The sequence below is a fragment of the Dendrobates tinctorius genome, unplaced genomic scaffold, assembly GCF_039654945.1.
Source record: "Dendrobates tinctorius isolate UK_male_01 unplaced genomic scaffold, ASM3965494v1 ptg000087l, whole genome shotgun sequence".
Taxonomy (NCBI): domain Eukaryota; kingdom Metazoa; phylum Chordata; class Amphibia; order Anura; family Dendrobatidae; genus Dendrobates; species Dendrobates tinctorius.
In genome coordinates this window covers 7,519,134-7,537,262 of record NW_027361755.1, presented here as the reverse complement: position 1 = coordinate 7,537,262, position 18,129 = coordinate 7,519,134, and the positions used below count along the sequence as shown (strand labels likewise).

General features: G+C 40.7%; 1 protein-coding gene across 5 annotated transcripts in view; it reads right to left on the bottom strand.

Annotated features, from left to right (window-relative positions):
• Positions 1-7,576: 7,576 nt before the first annotated feature.
• Positions 7,577-18,129, bottom strand: part of TFB1M (transcription factor B1, mitochondrial) — a 329,682-nt gene continuing 319,129 nt past the window's right edge. For 4 of the 5 annotated variants that reach the window (XM_073585709.1, XM_073585710.1, XM_073585712.1 and 1 more), the window contains one exon: positions 16,396-16,960. In XM_073585709.1, the coding sequence (XP_073441810.1) occupies positions 16,717-16,960 (244 nt within the window). In that variant the 3' untranslated portion in view covers positions 16,396-16,716. Of the gene's footprint in view, positions 9,241-16,395; positions 16,961-18,129 lie in introns of those variants that run through there. The other variant, XM_073585711.1, reaches the window with a different exon arrangement.

Below are 18,129 nucleotides of genomic sequence, written 5' to 3'. Positions count from 1 at the left end.
ACCCTTGAAAAACATCTACACACAGAAAAGAGGGATATATGGGAGGTAGACTCTTTGGAGCAGTATGCTACAGCAGGATTAGTGCCAAGAGGTTTGACAGTATATAAAACATTAGCTAGTGATTTTGGGGATGTTTCTATTCAAAAGGAATGGGATACCCTCTTCGCCTCTTTTTCCAATCAGGCTCTACGCTTTATTATTGAAAAAAGATCACTAAACCTCAAAAAACTACTCATATTATCACTAATCTCTTTGAACAAACATTCAATCAGGTAGAGGGTATTCAAGATCTTACCTCCAATATCATATCAAGATTAAAGGGAAAGGAAAATGAAATTATGAATAAAAAAATTCACCCGGGATAATGTACCCTTAAATTCAGGTACTCTGCCTATTTCCCTCATCTCACAAAATGAGAGATTGCAATCTAGTCTCTCACAACAACAGTTTTTAACTCTTGATGAATACCAATTAACACCATCCATAACCCCGGCTGATAATTCTATGTTTTTTTCCACGTACGCAGACACTAACTCTACTCAATGTGCACCAGTTTCAACACAGAAAATAAGCCAAGGACCAATAATTAGTGGCATTCCATCAAGAAGTACTGGTTCAACTAATTGTATTTTGGGTGAATCAAATCCTAGTACACCACTAGGGATACAAGATTCCCTGCCTGATGAATTACCATTCGTTATAATATTTCTACATCAAATAGGTATTCTCAACTTTCTCATAATGTTGAGGACACACTAGACTTAGAGGAACCTGGTCCCAGTACTCGGGTGTCCACTACTAATATAAATCATCCTTTAAATCCAATCCTAATAGACTAGTGGGCAAATCAACCAGGGGCACATCAAAGCCAAACCTGTTGTCGAATCAAGTTCATCGTATGCCCGTATTGGGTAGCACTAATGCTGCCAAAAGTCAATACAGATACAAAAGTGGTAATACTCTGAGGAGAAATAGAGGTCCTGTTTTTTAACTCACCATTAACCGGAATTTTTTTTGGCTAAACACCGCGAAACCAAAAGAGGCAACAGAGGTGGGCAATTCACCAAAAAAATATAACTTCAGTAGATTCATCACAAGAACAAAAAATTTTTAATCTACGGTAAGTTCTTATTCATTATCCCCTAATGAACAGTCATTACTTCAAAAAGGATTAAAATTTGCTCCCACGAGAACCACCAGTCCGTTCAATTTATATATTAGTATGAAAATTTTTTTACGGAATCTAGCTCTTAAAAAATATTTTTTAAAAAGGACCCAGTCAATCCAGACGTCTAATCTCACCATACCAACTCAAAATAAACCATCAATCATCCATACTACTTTATCCAATCCCTACTTATTTAATCCCGTAAGTGAATACTCCAATGCTTTTCATTCCTTTGAAACTTTGGTTACCTCTGATCTGAGAAAATCATATAAGTGTAAACCAAAATTTCTAAAACATAATCTCAGCAATCAGGAAAAGAAATCACTCATTGACCTTCAGGAAAACAATAATATAATCAAACGACCAGCTGATAAGGGGGGTGGTATTGTTATCCTTGATCGTATCCAGTATCATCAGGAATCAGTTAGGTTGCAGTATCCTCCAATAATCTATCGAAAATTATCAAATGACCCGACCACCACTTTTGTTAAACAATTGAGTGAACTAGCCCAATATGGTAAAACTTCCGGTATTCTTACTAAGAAGGAATACTCATTTATCACTAACAAGACACCCACACTGGCAGTTTTCTATCATATTCCAAAAATACATAAAAACTTAACTCATCCCCCTGGTAGACCAATTATATCCAGTATTAACTGCTTAACAGCCAGTCTATCCAAATATGTAGACACACATTTACAAAGATCTATGTGCCTTTTACCAGCATATTTGAAGGATACAACACACATACTCCAAATTTTGGAAACTGTACAGTGGAAATCAAATTATTTTTTGGGCACACTTGACATCAAATCGCTGTATACGGTGATTAATCATCAAAAAGGCTGCGAAGCAGCAATCTACTTCCTTCAAAAACTGGGGGTTTATGAAGAAAATCAAATTAATTTTATTGGGAAAAGTATTGAGTTCATTCTTACTCACAACTATGTTCTGTACGAAAAATTTTTTATTTGCAGGTATGTGGAACTGTAATGGGCACGCATTTCGCGCCCAGTTATGACAATACATATGTTGGAAAGTGGGAGCAATCATCCATTTATATTAATGATGGCCAGTTATTAAAAGGGCTAAGTCTATGGTGTCGCTTCATAGACGACATTTTCTTTATCTAGGAGGGCTCAAAATTGGCATTAGAAAGTTTCCTTTCAGGCCTAAATAATAACAGCTATGGCCTGGAATTTACGCCAACCATAAGCCAAACTAGTATTAATTTTCTGGATCTTACAATTTTCACTGAAGGTAATAAACTAATAACGAAGTGTCAAAGAAAAGCAGTGGATTCTAATAGCTATATTCATCTTGATAGTTACCATCTAGCAATCTGGCTAACCAATGTTCCTAAGGGACAATTTATTTGAATCAGAAGGAATTGTGTAAATGAAGATGACTATGACAATGAATCCAGACACCTTATCCATCAATTAGTAGCCAAAGGCTACGCATCTGACACATTAGAGAAAACCCGATCAACAATTAAAAACATCCCTAGAAACAATTTGATTCATAAATCTATCCCAAATAGAGACCCGCCAAGTCTCCAGGAGCAAATTTACAAGTTACCCTTTATTACCCAGTATCATTCAGGACATATAAAATTCAATAACATTATTAGAAAACACTGGCCGCTCTTGCTGAGAGACAAAGTCATTGGCAACCTTCTACCACCCCACCCAAATTCATATATAAAAAAGCCCCAAATTTAGGTCTCTTATTAGCTCCGACTACCAAACCTGTATTTCCCCTAAAAACACCATCTGTGAGCCACTTCCTGACCTCAAAAAAAGGTTTTATCCCATGTGGTAAATGTTCATGCTGTCTACCCACATGCATTAAAAAAGAATTACAAGCCACCTTCTATGACTCGGATCACATCAACGAGTTCAGTATTAAATCCGCTATCTCGTGCCAATCAAAGGGAGTCATTTATTTACTGAAATGCCCCTGTAATAAATTCTATGTGGGTAGAACAAAGAGAAGACTGACAGATCGTATAAAGGAGCATCTGGGCAATATTAATAAGGGGTTTAAAGGTCACCCCCTATCACGCCATTTTGTGGATACCCACAATCGATCCTGTCATGGCATCTCTTTTTGCGGTATTGAATTAGTTCGCCCCAATCCAAGAGGTGGGGATTTTTTGAAACAGATGTCTAGAATTGAGCCCAGATGGATTTTCCTTCTGGACAGTATGGCCCCTAAAGGCCTAAACTATGAAATTGAGCTTTATGCTTTCTGAACTTCCTTTTTATTACCATGTATTTTCAATCAAGGTTAATCTTAAATTTGATCAAATTTGTTGTATTGGTGTAGGGGATACAAAAGGGCCCTTTATCCACCCTATTGCTACTCACTTTTTAATATATGAGGGTTCTCTCTATCTAGTAAAACCCCCTTTTTTCTCCCCCTTTTCAATATTGCATTTTTTAAATATTGCATTTTCTAATGAACACCTATTTTTATTGGTTTTTAGGTGTTTAGTTTTCATTTTTATACTGTTTTATATATTTTTTTTCTTCAAATATTTTCTTTATTAATACATTTGTATTAAAATTATTTTAAAAATAATTTTTTTTTAATTTTTATTTTTATACATGTTCAGCCATCTTGGGTCATGCACATTACCTTCAACTCTTCCATATGACACCCACTTTGCAGCTTTGAGGCCATGTAATTGCCTCCACGGAGGAGGCATGTTATTATTCTAATAGTGTAGGCGGAGTCAAACTGGGAGGCAGGGGGTTATAAGGACAGGATATGGACAATGCCTGTAACCTTGAAGAAGAGGGACCGCGTCCCTCGAAACACGTCGTTCAGCATTGACTCACACCACTACCCGTCCAGCCTAGCAGTCAGCTACGTGACATCACGCCTCCAACTTCCTGCAGTCTGCTAGCGGCGGTGCTTCGGATGGAGCCCGCCACGAACTTCTGCCTACACACGCCCCTGTATCTTATCCCCCGCATGTTAGACCACCGCCGGCAATCATCGGCACGGTGAAAACTTACTCCTAGGTTTCATACCGCGGTTCTCTGTCTGCTAGCAGAACACAGTATTCTCATCCAGCATCTACTTACAAGTAAGTGCCTAATCTATCGCTACATATCAATAGCGGGGATGTATTAGTACCTAGTGTACCATCACATTACAACAACTTTTGTATTGTTTTCAGGTCTCTGAGTATTAACATAATTTTATTTTACACATATAACCAAAACAAATCATAAGATAGACACTGCATTGTCTTGCCATAGAGTATATCACTCCGGTGAAATAAAGTGCGGGATGTGTTTACTAATTATTTTAAGTCCAGAAGGCTGATGAAGTGGATGATCTACATGTGTAGTAGCCAAGATATTATTTCCATCCGCAACATCATCATCATCATTTGCAGTACAGTCATGAATTCTGGTGAAGTTGTGAAGTACTACACACGCTTTTACCACCTCATTCACATTTCCTTCACTTAGTTGAATGGCTGACTGCAGAACCAGCCATTTGGCACAGAGAATGCCAAATGTACACTCCACCAGTCGTCGTGCATGGGATAGGCGAAAATTAAATATTTTCCGCCAGTGGTCCAGGGTCCTACATGGATAGGGCCTCATGACGTTCCGGTTTAATTGAAAGGCCTCATAAGCAACTATCACATAAGGCACCTCTTCCAGAGTAGACCCTGGTAGCTGACGTGGGGGTGAGAGGTCCAACTCATTATTGCGCATCCGCCGACCCATTATGGAAGAATTGAAGACTATGGAGTCTCCAGTTCTTCCATAGGCCCAAATATCTACAATTATAAACATGTGGGCACTGTCGACCCGGGCCAACAGCACTATAGAAAAATATTCTTTGTAATTATAACATTGGGAGCCTGAGTTCGGCGGCTTACATACACAGATGTGCTCCCCATCCAGGGATCCAATGCAGTATGGAAACTGGCACGTCTCCCCAAAGCCATGGGCTATCCGCAGCCAGTCCTGTTTTTTGGGCTCAGGCATTACTGATTAATGCAGTCTGGACCAAATTTCGGAGCATGTAGTATGGACAATGCCTGAGACTGTGGATTTGCCTATTAAGATCTCAAGATGCAGTGCCGCATAGGACAGCCCAGTGGATAGGAATCTACAGTTGTGGCCAAAAGTATTGGCACCCCTGCAATTCTGTCAGATAATACTCAGTTTCTTCCTGAAAATGATTGCAAACACAAATTCTTTGGTATTATTATCTTCATTTAATTTGTCTTAAATGAAAAAACACAAAAAGAATTGTCCTAAAGCCAAATTGGATATAATTCCACACCAAACATAAAAAAGAGGGTGGACAAAGATATTGGCACTGTTCGAAAAATAATGTGATGCTTCTCTAATTTGTGTAATTAACAGCACCTATAACTTACCTGTGGCACCTAACAGGTGTTGGCAATAACTAAATCACACTTGCAGCCAGTTGACATGGATTAAAGTTGACTCAACCTCTGTCCTGTGTCCTTCTGTGTACCACATTGAGCATGGAGAAAAGAAAGACCAAAGAACTGTCTGAAGACTTGAGAAACCAAATTGTGAGGAAGCATGAGCAATCTCAAGGCTACAAGTCCATCTCCAAAGACCTGAATGTTCCTGTGTCTACCGTCCGCAGTGTCATCAAGAAGTTTAAAGCCCATGGCACTGTGGCTAACCTCCCTAGATGTGGACGGAAAAGAAAAATTGACAAGAGATTTTAATGCAAGATTGTGCGGATGTTGGATAAAGAACCTCGACTATCATCCAAACAAGTTCAAGCTGCCCTGCAGTCCGAGGGTACAACAGTGTCAACCCGTACTATCCGTCGGCGTCTGAATGAAAAGGGACTGTATGGTAGGAGACCCAGGAAGACCCCACTTCTTACCCCGAGACATAAAAAAACCAGGCTGGAGTTTGCCAAAACTTACCTGTAAAAGCCTAAAATGTTTTGGAAGAATGTTCTCTGGTCAGATGAGACAAAAGTAGAGCTTTTTGGGCAAAGGCATCAACATAGAGTTTACAGGAGAAAAAAGAGGCATTCAAAGAAAAGAACACGGTCCCTGCAGTCAAACATGGCAGAGGTTCCCTGATGTTTTTGGGGTTGCTTTGCTGCCTCTGGCACTGGACTGCTTGACCGTGTGCATGGCATTATGAAGTCTGAACACTACCAACAAATTTTGCAGCATAATGTAGGGCCCAGTGTGAGAAAGCTGGGTCTCCCTCAGAGGTCATGGGTCTTCCAGCAGGACAATGACCCAAAACATACTTCAAAAAGCACTAGAAAATGGTTTGAGAGAAAGCACTGGAGACTTCTAAGGTGGCCAGCAATGAGTCCAGACCTGAATCCCATAGAACACCTGTAGAGAGATCTAAAAATGGCAGTTTGGAGAAGGCACCCTTCAAATGTCAGGGACCTGGAGCAGTTTGCCAAAGAAGAATGGTCTAAAATTCCAGTAGAGCATTGTAAGAAACTCATTGACCAGTAACCACCAGAAGCGGTTGGTTGCAGTTATTTTGGCTAAAGGTTGTGCAACCAAGTATTATGCTGAGGGTGCCAATACTTTTGTCAGGCCCATTTTTGGAGTTTTGTGTGAAATGATCAATGTTTTGCTTTTTGCTTCATTCTCTTTTGTGTTTTTTCATTTAAGACAAATTAAATGAAGATAATAATACCAAATAATTTGTGTTTGCAATCATTTTCAGGAAGAAACTGAGTGTATCTGACAGAATTGCAGGGGTGTCAATACTTTTGGCCACAACTGTAGAAGAAACAAAGAGAAAAAATTAGAATAGGACATATCCATGCATCATCGTACGAGTTTAGGACACCATAAAATTTAGGGACAGTGCAAACTAAGCCCAGGCTCAACAAGTGACATCAGTATACCACGTCTAGGGAACATATTTTAATTATAAATAGCAGGGATTGTGAAAGGCAAAATGTTTTACAAAAATAATTTAAAAAAAAAGGGACTAAACTATTCCCACAAAATGAAGGGAACAGTGTATTTAGCAAATAACCACATAAAAAACATACGTAACATATAGGTTTTTTACATACCGTAAAGTAATTAAAAGGCGCTCCTTGGCGATAATAGACTTGCGCATCACTGTGTCCTTGTAGGTGATCCCAGGGTGCACAGGCTCCAGCAGAATGTCAAATGTGGCCACGCTCATCCAACAATAATGGTAGAACTTGTCAGGATGGCAGCATAGTGAAACATACAGACCGTGGAAATGCCCTTTAGTCAGCCGTCGCCTCATAAGCTGATGTACCCACATTAGTCTACGCCTCCTCGGATCCACAATCACTGGGTAAGGCTCCCCAAAATGCTGGGACAAAACCCAGAGTAAAAGATATATATCTCAAACAAGTTCAGGAAGCATATAGCCATAAAATACACAAAGCTTTATTAGATTGATAGAAAAAGACAAGACAATTATAAAAAGGAAATGGATAGCCAATCAGATAACATAATTGCATATATCTCAGATGAATGTCTGGAGCTGCATTAAGGGATACACGTACATCACAGTGTAATATACTTAGTGTAAAAATAAATAAAGAAAGTATCATGATGTTAGCATGTATGGAGTTGAAGCTACATGGAGGAACCACTAAGGATACATCATGAAATACATATGTGAATTCTGTGCTGAATGTACTATTATAATGCTAGATTACATCTCTGTACATAAGTAATAGAGTAATAAATATAATCAGAGAGCACACAATACCATGTGAAGAAGTAACCAATATAGCAAAAATGTAAGCCCTAATTCCATGTGGTCAGGTGACTTTCAAAATATGACAATGCATAAATGCTGACAAGGACAGGCTAGGGTTCCCCCATAGTATAATCCAATCCCCTGAACATAATGCAACTATCCTCTAAGACATAGCAAATAATGGGTATATGACCTTATGATGTTGAAGTCCCCGACGTGCGTTTCGCCTTAGCTTCGTCCTGGGGGGGGTGAGTAGGTATGGCTACATGACTCTCCGGGTAACATATATAGGGATATAATCACAGAAATCACTCACATGTGTGAAAGTACAACTGCACAGCGCCCGTCTTGTGACGTCATCCCGGTGCGCATCCCACGGCCGCCCGGCCACCTCCCATCAGACACGTCATGATGTGAGCGCGGCAGGGACAAACCACAGGGGACGTGTCACCAAGGTAACGCACTACGCTGCGAGATGACGTCGAGGACTCCGGAGCGCCTCCTCCACCAGACGTGTCAAGGCAGATGGGTGGCTCCGGGATCCAGCGAACACATACCCGCAGAGTGTGCACGGGAGTGCTAGTGTATTGGAAAGGAGCAGTGGGAAGGGGAATGAGGGGAAACGTAGTGAAATGGAAAGAAACACTAAATGTCATATGACCAATGTCTTTGTACATAAAATTCCCTGCATAAATAAGCAGTATGAAAGTTAATGCTTTCATTCCAGGGCACAAATACATCACAACGGCATGTTCAATTCCACAGAAACAATTGTCTGTGAGAATAAAAGACTCACTTAGTCATAATTTCCCATATTGGGGGATACATCCACTGGGGACACCCGTGATCACTGAATAAACGAACACCAGGTATACCATGCCCAGAATTACTACTATAAAAGGGAATTAGGTTTCATATAAATAATTTAACCCCTCATTCATTTTACAGTGTTATATCAAAACCTGATCTCACAAATCACTAAAGTACATATAAAGTAAAGATGATCTAATGAGATTAATTACAAGGCATCATAGCAATATAACAGTCAGACATAACCTTATATCTTAATGTGAGTAAGACCACTCAAGACGCATAGGTATATGTATTGGGGTCACTCAATAAAAATCCTCCACATGTCCATCATGCTTCCAAGGGATCACTGATCGTCCGGATTTTTCATGGATAGGAACAATTTCTCTTCAAAATCCTATACTTGTTGCGGCTCGACGAATGGTCAATCTCCATACTGGAATCAGCGATGCTACAGTCAGTTTGCCCATATGTACCACAGAGAGATCATAGAGATATAAAAGATGCAATGCACTAAAATAAAAATGACAATAAAAAATAATTAAAAACACATAAAGCAAATGAATTAACCACACCACTTATAAGAAAGAGGCAAAGCTCAGAACCTCATTAAGTCCTTTGGGCTGTACTGTAGCTAATCTATATATCCACTCAGCTTCTATCTGGGCCAGTTTTTTCCTCCAATTTCCACCACGTTGATCGATAAAGACCTTATCTATACAACACACTTTAAGTAATTTAGGATTGCTGTCATGGGACAACTTAAAGTGTCTCGGAACTGGTTTGAGAGTGATGTCATCTTCTGTCTCGAGAGCATTTTTAATGTCCCTGTAATGTTCTCTAATTCTGATTTTTAGTGGTCTGGAGGTCATGCCCACATATATTTTCCCACATGGGCATGTGGCATAATATACTACACCAATAGAGTTACAGGTAATGTGCTGGGTGATATTAAACGTTCTACTACCATCGCTCGACATAAATGAAAATGCCTGTACCATATTAGGGCACGAAATGCACTCCTTAGAGGGGAAAACCCCCCATTTTTGACCTTTCGATCCAAAAATTCTACCAGGCTTTTGTCCACGATGGTAGCTGTGCACCAGTTTGTCCCGAAGATTTGTCGATCTCCTATATGTGATGGAGGGATATCTGGGAACGAATCTTTCCAGTGTTCTATCCGTCATAAGAATTGGCCAGTATTTTTCCAGAGTTTGTTTGACTTCATGCCATTTATCATTAAATGCTGAAATAAACCTTACTTTTTGTATTTTTTGTGTTTCCATGGGCTTCTTTTTCTGCACAAGTAAATCTACTCGTTTGGCTTGATTAGCTCTTCTCATTCCTCTGCTTATACTGCGCATTGAATAACCTCTGGATATAAACCTCTGTGTCAAATCATCCACTTGACCCTGGTAGGCCTCTTCACTTGAGCAGATTCGCTTCGCCCTAAGGAATTGTCCAGTTGGAATGCTCTCCACCAGTGATTTTGGATGTGAGGATCCCGCATGTAGGATAGAATTTACTGCTGTTTCTTTACGATGTACATCCGTTTGTAGGAACCCATCTATTCCTCTCGAGATTCTGATGTCCAAAAAATCAATGTCCGACTGACTGTACTTACATGTGAGTCTGACATTAATGAGATTGCTGTTAAGTATGTCCAAAAAATTGAGAAGGTCCTGCTCTGTCCCCTGCCAAATTACAAGAATATCATCTATGTCGCGGACCCAGAACAGGACCTTCTCAATGAATGCAACAGGGCGAGTAAAAAAAATATCCCTCTCCCATTTACCCAAAACCAAATTGGCATATGAGGGGGCAAATGCCGCCCCCATAGCCGTTCCCTGTTTTTGCAGGTAGATAGTTTCCCTGAACATAAAGTAATTGTGTTCTAAGGTGAATTTTAACAAAGTCACCAGGAAATTGACAAATTTGTCATCATAATTAGACATCTTTAGGAACAGTTGGCTGGCCTGTATACCATCACGACGCTGAATAGAGGTGTATAAGGATTCAACATCAATACTCACAAGCCACATGTCCTCTTCAAAAGGAATACCCTCAATTTTCCTGAGGACATCACTTGTATCTTTCACAAAAGATAGAAGCTCAAAGATTAGAGGTTTTAAATGGAAGTCAAGATACTTAGACACAATCTCACATAAACTGTCATTACCAGATACAATTGGTCGTCCTGGTGGATTTGTGCAACTTTTGTGTATTTTAGGTATAAAGTATATGCACGCCACCTTAGGGAATTCAGGTATGAGATTGTCCCTTAGTTCTCGACTGATGAGCCCATCTAAAAAAGCCTGTTGCAAGATCATCTCAATTTCTTGCTTATATGCTGAAGTAGGATTGAAGGTCATTTTTTGATAGCAGTTGCTATCTCTTAGCTGTCTCAGAGCTTCCCTCTCATATAATATGGTGGGCCACACAACGACATTTCCCCCTTTGTCCGAGGGTTTAATCACTACCTCATTGAGGTTACTGAGTTCTTGAAGTGCCTTCCTCTGGGCAAAGGAGAGATTGCCGTGGGAGATATGTTTAGAAATTTTTTCAAAATCTTGTGTTACCAATTTAACAAAGAGTTCCACATTTGAGTACAGGTTAAGGGGGGGAAACTTTTTTGGTTCAGGGTGTCTAAACTTACCCCTTTCAGCAGGTCCTTCATATTCCTCATTAAGCTCCTCCAAAATAGCGATAGCATCCATTTCACTATGACTCCACTCCTCTCCATTATCATTCTTATTGTGCAACTTTTTAAGTATTAATTTTCTTGCAAATAGGTGGAGGTCCTTTATCGCTGTAAAGCAATTAAAAGGTGCGGTAGGTGAAAAAGAAAGTCCTAGACTCAGAACCTCTATCTGTATTGGAGTTAGTTGTACCTCTGAGAGGTTTATTACCTGCATTTTAGATGATGTAGGCGTGTCCACCCTTCTATCCCTTTTTCTATAATAATCACTTCTCCAGTGTAAAAGAATCCGCTCAGTAGTGTTGAAGGTAAGCCGATATGACATGTTGACATTTCGGGCCATGGATCCATAATATGCTCATTTTGCAAGTGACAAAATCCCAGCATACGGATGTCACATGGATACTTAGATGCGAGGAAATCGCATCTTCGCATTGCAAACGGATTACATACGGATCACCATATGGAGAACATTGCTGTGATTCTCGGGTGAGAGAATCGGATCAATTTTTCATACGTTGCGTCTGACTCCAGCCTGTAGGTGATACTAACCCATTAATTGATTTGATCAGCTGTCGGGGGCGTGGCTAGCAGCACATTGAGGCAGACAATAGCTGAAGAGCTCCGGTGCTCCACGGCCTTAAAGCAGCAAGCAGCAATTCAAAAACTGTTGACCCAAGTACTGGAAGATAAAGAGACACCAGTGAACCATGAAGGAGACTAAAAATGTCAGGAAGAAGCAAAAAAAAAAAAAAGCCCCCTTAAGCTCACCCGCTTCTACCCAGCATCTGAGGGTGTCCAAGCTTAAAGATTTCATGATGGACTTTTTTTCAGCTATCATGCTTGAGGCATCTCAATCTGAGTTAGTACTGGATCGTGCACATAGGTTACCTAAACCTAAAAGCCTCCCACCCTCAATCCCAAGGGACGCTATTGTGAAAGAACACTTTTTTCACATTAAAGAAAAAATTATGGAAATAAGCCATAAGCCACAATCACTTCCAGAATGCTTCCACAACATAACTATTTTTACTGATCTATCCACAGTCACGATGGCGAGAAGAGTTTACTGAAAGAACTAAAAGTCTTAGGGAGCAAGGAGTGCAGTACAAATGGGGGTTTCCAGTGAAACTAATTATAAACAAAGACGGTTTCAGACATATAGCTAATACCCCAGAAGATGCTATGACTCTGTGCAAAAATTGGAACCTGTCCTCTGACTGCTCATCCATGAACTCTAAGAGACCTGCACCCCATCACTTGCAAACTGAATGGTCTGAGGCATCCAGCAGAAGACGCAACACCTGAGAGACTTATGCTACCATGGCTCCTTTTGGCTATAACTCTTCGTGTTCCTGATTATTATAATTGAAGGGTACTATGTTGCATCACAGGGCAAGGCCCTTTGCAATGACATTGCTCAAGGTCCATGCTGCAACACATAAATGGCTGACGCTGGCACGTTTCTTTATTGTTTTTGTTGTTTTTGCTATTTTTTCTCTTTCAGGTCCTTTTCGGATTTGATCAGCTGTCATGTACCTCTAACAGCTGCAGGTGGAATTGAGAGCCATCTGCGGCTGTTAACATGTTAAATTCCGCTGTCAATCTCTGACAGTGGCATTTAACTCATGCAAACCAGATGTGCATCACAAATCTCGCACATCTACCCTAAAATGGTAACAAGAAAAATAAACAATAAAATGTCAGCTTTGGCGCACAAAATATAAGCCCTTACCCAGCCCCAGATCCCTAAAAATACTAAGAAAAAGCTACGGGTGTTAGGCCTCTGATTCCTGCAGCTGCACAGCGGGAATCCAGAGCCATACATCCAGCGGTCTCCCATTCCTTTCCGACCGCTCAGGGACCTGCACAGCAATCTCGGCGATCCAGGCACCCTGCTCAGACCAGTCTCTGGGTCTGGATGTTGCTGCCACCTCGGGACCAGCAATGGTAGCGCAACCTGCTTTGCAGGAAACCACTCCAGAGGCTAAGTCCTCTCGCCGTGCTACTGGGCATGCCCATGAGACGATCTTCCAGTGGAGATCGGGGGTCACGTGCTCAGGTCCTTGTCCTGATCTGATTGGCCCATCTCGGAGGTCTGGAAGGTCCCGGAAGCGCATGGCTATAAAAGGCCCGAATGGCCGCTCGCCCATGCGCTAGTATAGACTATACTTGCTATGTGTGAATGGTGATGGATGTATGATTCTGGTGACTGACTCATTATGAAACCCCTTCCCTCTGATATTACGCATGTGGATAGGGAATTAGAGGTATAGTCAGCGCCAGTCATACGCCCCAGTGCATACCGCACCGCTACACTAGCTTCCGATAGTGTGATGCCTCACGGCACTGTCGTACAGCGGCAGTAGTTACCGCCGCACTGCAGTTAGCAGCACTTACTGGCGTCCGCGGTAGCGATGCCGCACACACGGTAGGTCAAGACGGACATCGACCTCTGCCTTGGGCCGTGTCCTGTGACCATATACTGTGTGTGCACACCAGCTGAGACCTGTGAAGCTAACAGGCTCGGCGTTTATGCTTTATTGGTACTAAAGCGCCTCTGTGAGTTTAACAGAGTCCGCTCTGCGCACCTCGGGTGACGTTTAACCCGAGCGCAGTATACTGGTATACCGCCATATAGCGAGTCTGCCATTACTCAGCAGCGGTTGATACACCTACTGCACAGTGGACCCCGGGCGGCGAACGCACTTCCTATTATTTATATTTAGTGCGTTCCGCCATCCCTAACAACAGGTCTCGAAAAATGGCACCATTTGTTTGTTTTTTTTTTTTTTACAAACTTTGGATTTCTTTTTCACCACTTAAATAAAAAAAAGTACCTATACATGTTTGGTATCTGCAAACTTGTACTGACCTGGAGAATCATAATGGCAGGTCAGTTTTAGCATTTAATGAACATAGGTAAAAAAAAAAAAAATTGTGGAATTGCGCTTTTTTTTTTTGCAATTTCACCACACTTGGTATTTCTTCACCGGTTTCCAGTACACTATATGGTATAATCAATGATGTCATTCAAAAGTACAACTCGTGCCGCAAAAAACAATCTCTCACATGCCATATTAACCAAAAAATATAAAAAACTTATGGCATCAGGAAGATGGGGAGCAAAAAGCGAAAACCCAAAAAATAGCAAGGTCATGAAGGGGTTAAACATGGAAAAAGTTCTGAAGTGATTATTTTTGGTATAGTTTTTTAGATTACAAAAACATGGTATTTTAACAGGGGTGTGATGATTTTTTATATCGACTGTATATACATAGTAACAATTTTGAAGGGGAAAGGCAGCAGTCATGTTCCCTTTAACCCCTTAATGTCCAATGACGGACACAGTCCGTCATCAGACATCTCCCCTGCTTTGATGAGGGCTCCGGCGCTAAGCCCGCATCAAAGCCGGGATATGTCAGCTGTTATGAACAATTGACATGTGCCCGCAATAGGCGCGAGCTGAATCGCCGTCCGCCCGGGCCTATTAACTAGCTAAATCCCGCTGTCAAAGCTGACAGTGGGCATTTAAATAGCATTTCCGGCCGCCGGGCCGGAAATGACGTCATCGCCGACCCCCGTCACGCGATCGGGGGTCGGCGTCATGTTGCCTGGACAACGAGAGGTCTCTATGAGACCTCTATGGTTGTTCCAGGCATATGGCATTCAGCGCCACCCGGTGGACGGCGCTGAAAGCAATGCAGTAAATCTGCTACATATGGGAGATCTGCTCATCGCCCATATGTAGCAGAGCCGATCGGGTTGCGCATGCTTCTAGCCTCCTATGGAGGCTATTGAAGCATGCTAAAAATAAAAAAAAAATGTTTGAAAATAAAAAAAATTTAAAAAACCTTTTGCCCCAATCAAAATAAAACAGTAAAAAAACATCCCACATACACATATTAGGTATCGCCGCGTTCAGAATCGCCCGATCTATCAATAAGAAAAGCATTAACCCGATCGCTAAACGGCGTAGTGAGAAAAAAATTCAAAACGCCAGAATTACATTTTTTTGGTCACCAAGACATTGCATTAAAATGCAATAACGGGCGATCAAAAGAACATATCTGCACAAAAGTGGTATCATTAAAAACGTCAGCCCGGCATGGAAAAAATAAGCCCTCACCCGACCCCAGATCATGAAAAATGGAGACGCTACGGGTCTCGGAAAATTGCGCAATTTTTTTTTTTTTTGTTAGCAAACTTTGGAATTTTTTTTCACCACTTAGATAAAAGAGGACATAGACATGTTTGGTGTCTATGAACTCGTAATGACTTGGAGAATCATAATGGCAGTTCAGATTTAGCATCTAGTGAACCTAGCAAAAAAAGCCAAGCAAAAAACAAGTGTGGGATTGCACTTTTTTGGCAATTTCACCGCACTTGGAATTTTTTTCCCGTTTTCGAGTACACGATATGGTAAAACCAATGATGTCATTTCAAAGTACAACTCGTCCCGCAAAAAATAAGCCCCCACATGGCCATATAGACGGAAAAATAAAAAAGTTATGGCTCTGGAAAGAAGGGGAGGGAAAAATGAAAATGCAAAATCAAAAATACCCCTGGTCGTTAAGGGGTTAAAGCACAGTTGATAGCTTGTATTTGCTGAGGATCTAACAGCTGGGAATCCAACCGACACCAAAAACCGTGCTCTGAAGTGGCCCCTTAAAATCAGCGGCTGACATAAATTCTCTATTCACTTTTATATGGGACTGCCAGCCATAGCCAAGAATTTCTCCATTCTCTGAATCGGTGCGGGTACTAGCGATTACTCAACTACAGGCCAGTTATTACCCATCAGTGAATAGGTTATAAAGCGTGCACAGTAGGAGATCTTACACCTTATTTATTTTTGTCAATCATTACACTTGAGTTTTTAGTTTAAGAGGGTTTTCTAAAAAAATATTTTTTCCTTTTATAAACACGGCAAGAAAATTTTTTTTTTAACTATTGTAGAGAACACAAAGTAGGTTTTATCTGAAAAGTTAGGTTTTAATGTTTTTTTTTTATCATTGGCTAATTCATAGGTACTAACATTGTACACTCCAGATTCATATAATGCACAAAAGACTCCTCTCTGGAAGTAATGTTCTTATTTTGACAAAAAATAAATAAATCAAATTTCCTGCTGATTTTTAACATTTTCCTGGTAATGGGGTAAATCAATTATGGCTACTCCTACTTTAATAATACATTTATAATAAATTTGTGGCCTTCTGAAGCCATGCCATCACTCCGTATAAAATTACTACAAGGGCATTATTATGGTGATGATGATTCTATTACAATCATAGTACATCATTTTCTTCAGTTTTACAGATATCTTGACTCTTTATTTTTTTCTGACGAAGTTCCTCTCTAAAGTTATAGGCGAATAAATCTGGATCCCGATCACACAGTTCTCTATAGGCATTACATAATCCTTGGAAATGCTTCATTGACAGTTCAGTAGGTCGCAATGTTGGTTCTACATCAGCTAACATCAGAATTTGCTCTGTAAGCTTTGTGCGTTGTTCTTCTGGGAATAACAAACTAGAAAAAAAAAAGAATTGACACAAAAATTTGGTTAATTGAATTTATAAACCAAACTTATATTGGTGAAGCAGTCTAGTTTATTTATTATTATAAAAAAGGCAATTCTAATTAGTTGAGCATAAGTAATTAAAGGAATCTGTCAGCTGGAGAGATGGGCGAACCCCTGGATGTTCAGGTCCAGCGGGTTCGGCCGGACAGCTTAAAAAAGGTTTGGGTTTGGGTACCAGAACAGTACTTGGACCCGAACCCGGACCCCATTCACTTGAATGGGGGGGTCCAAACATCCAGTGTTTGCCACATCAACCCCACAAATATGAACCCGACTTGCCACAGCTACAGGGCAAGTGGGAAGAGATGAGCAAAGCGCAAGTTGGTGCAGTAGATTCTAAAAAATCCAACAGACTCCGCAGTCATGGTCTACAGGTTTTTGAGTCTGTATTAGAATAATTAATTGAAAGGCTGTGTGTTCACAATAATAGCAGTGTGTAGTTGAATTAGTGAGGTCAATCATTCTGTGAAGAAACAGGTGTGAATCAGGTGGTCCTTATTTAAGGGTGAAGCCAGGATATGCTGTACAGTTGTGGCCAAAAGTATTGACACCCCTGCAATTCTGTCAGATAATACTCAGTTTCTTCTTTGTTATTATTATTATTATTATCTTCATTTAATTTGTCTTAAATGAAAAAACACAAAAAAGAATTGTCCTACAGCCAAATTGGATATAATTCCACACCAAACATAAAAAAGAGGGTGGACAAAAGTATTGACACTGTTCAAAAAATCATGTGATGCTTCTTCAATTTGTGTAATTAACAGCACCTGTAACTTACCTGTGGCACCTAACAGGTGTTGACAATAACTAAATCACACTTGCAGTTGACATGGATTAAAGTTGACTCAACCTCTGTCCTGAGTCGTTCTTCTTAGAAAGAGTGGACCCTCTGGGCTGTGGCACCCACCCAACTAGGGCGAGCTGACCTAATGAGAACCACCCCCTATACAGGGAGTGTCAGGGGCAAGACCAAGGGGGTGAGCCACCACGGCAGCTGGACCAGACGGCCGGCTCAGGGAAACAAGACAAGATGAGACAAAGCATTAGTTCAAGTAGACTTCATTTAAGGAAGGCTTCAGTGTACAACAGGTGCAAAGGTGAACACACAAAAACA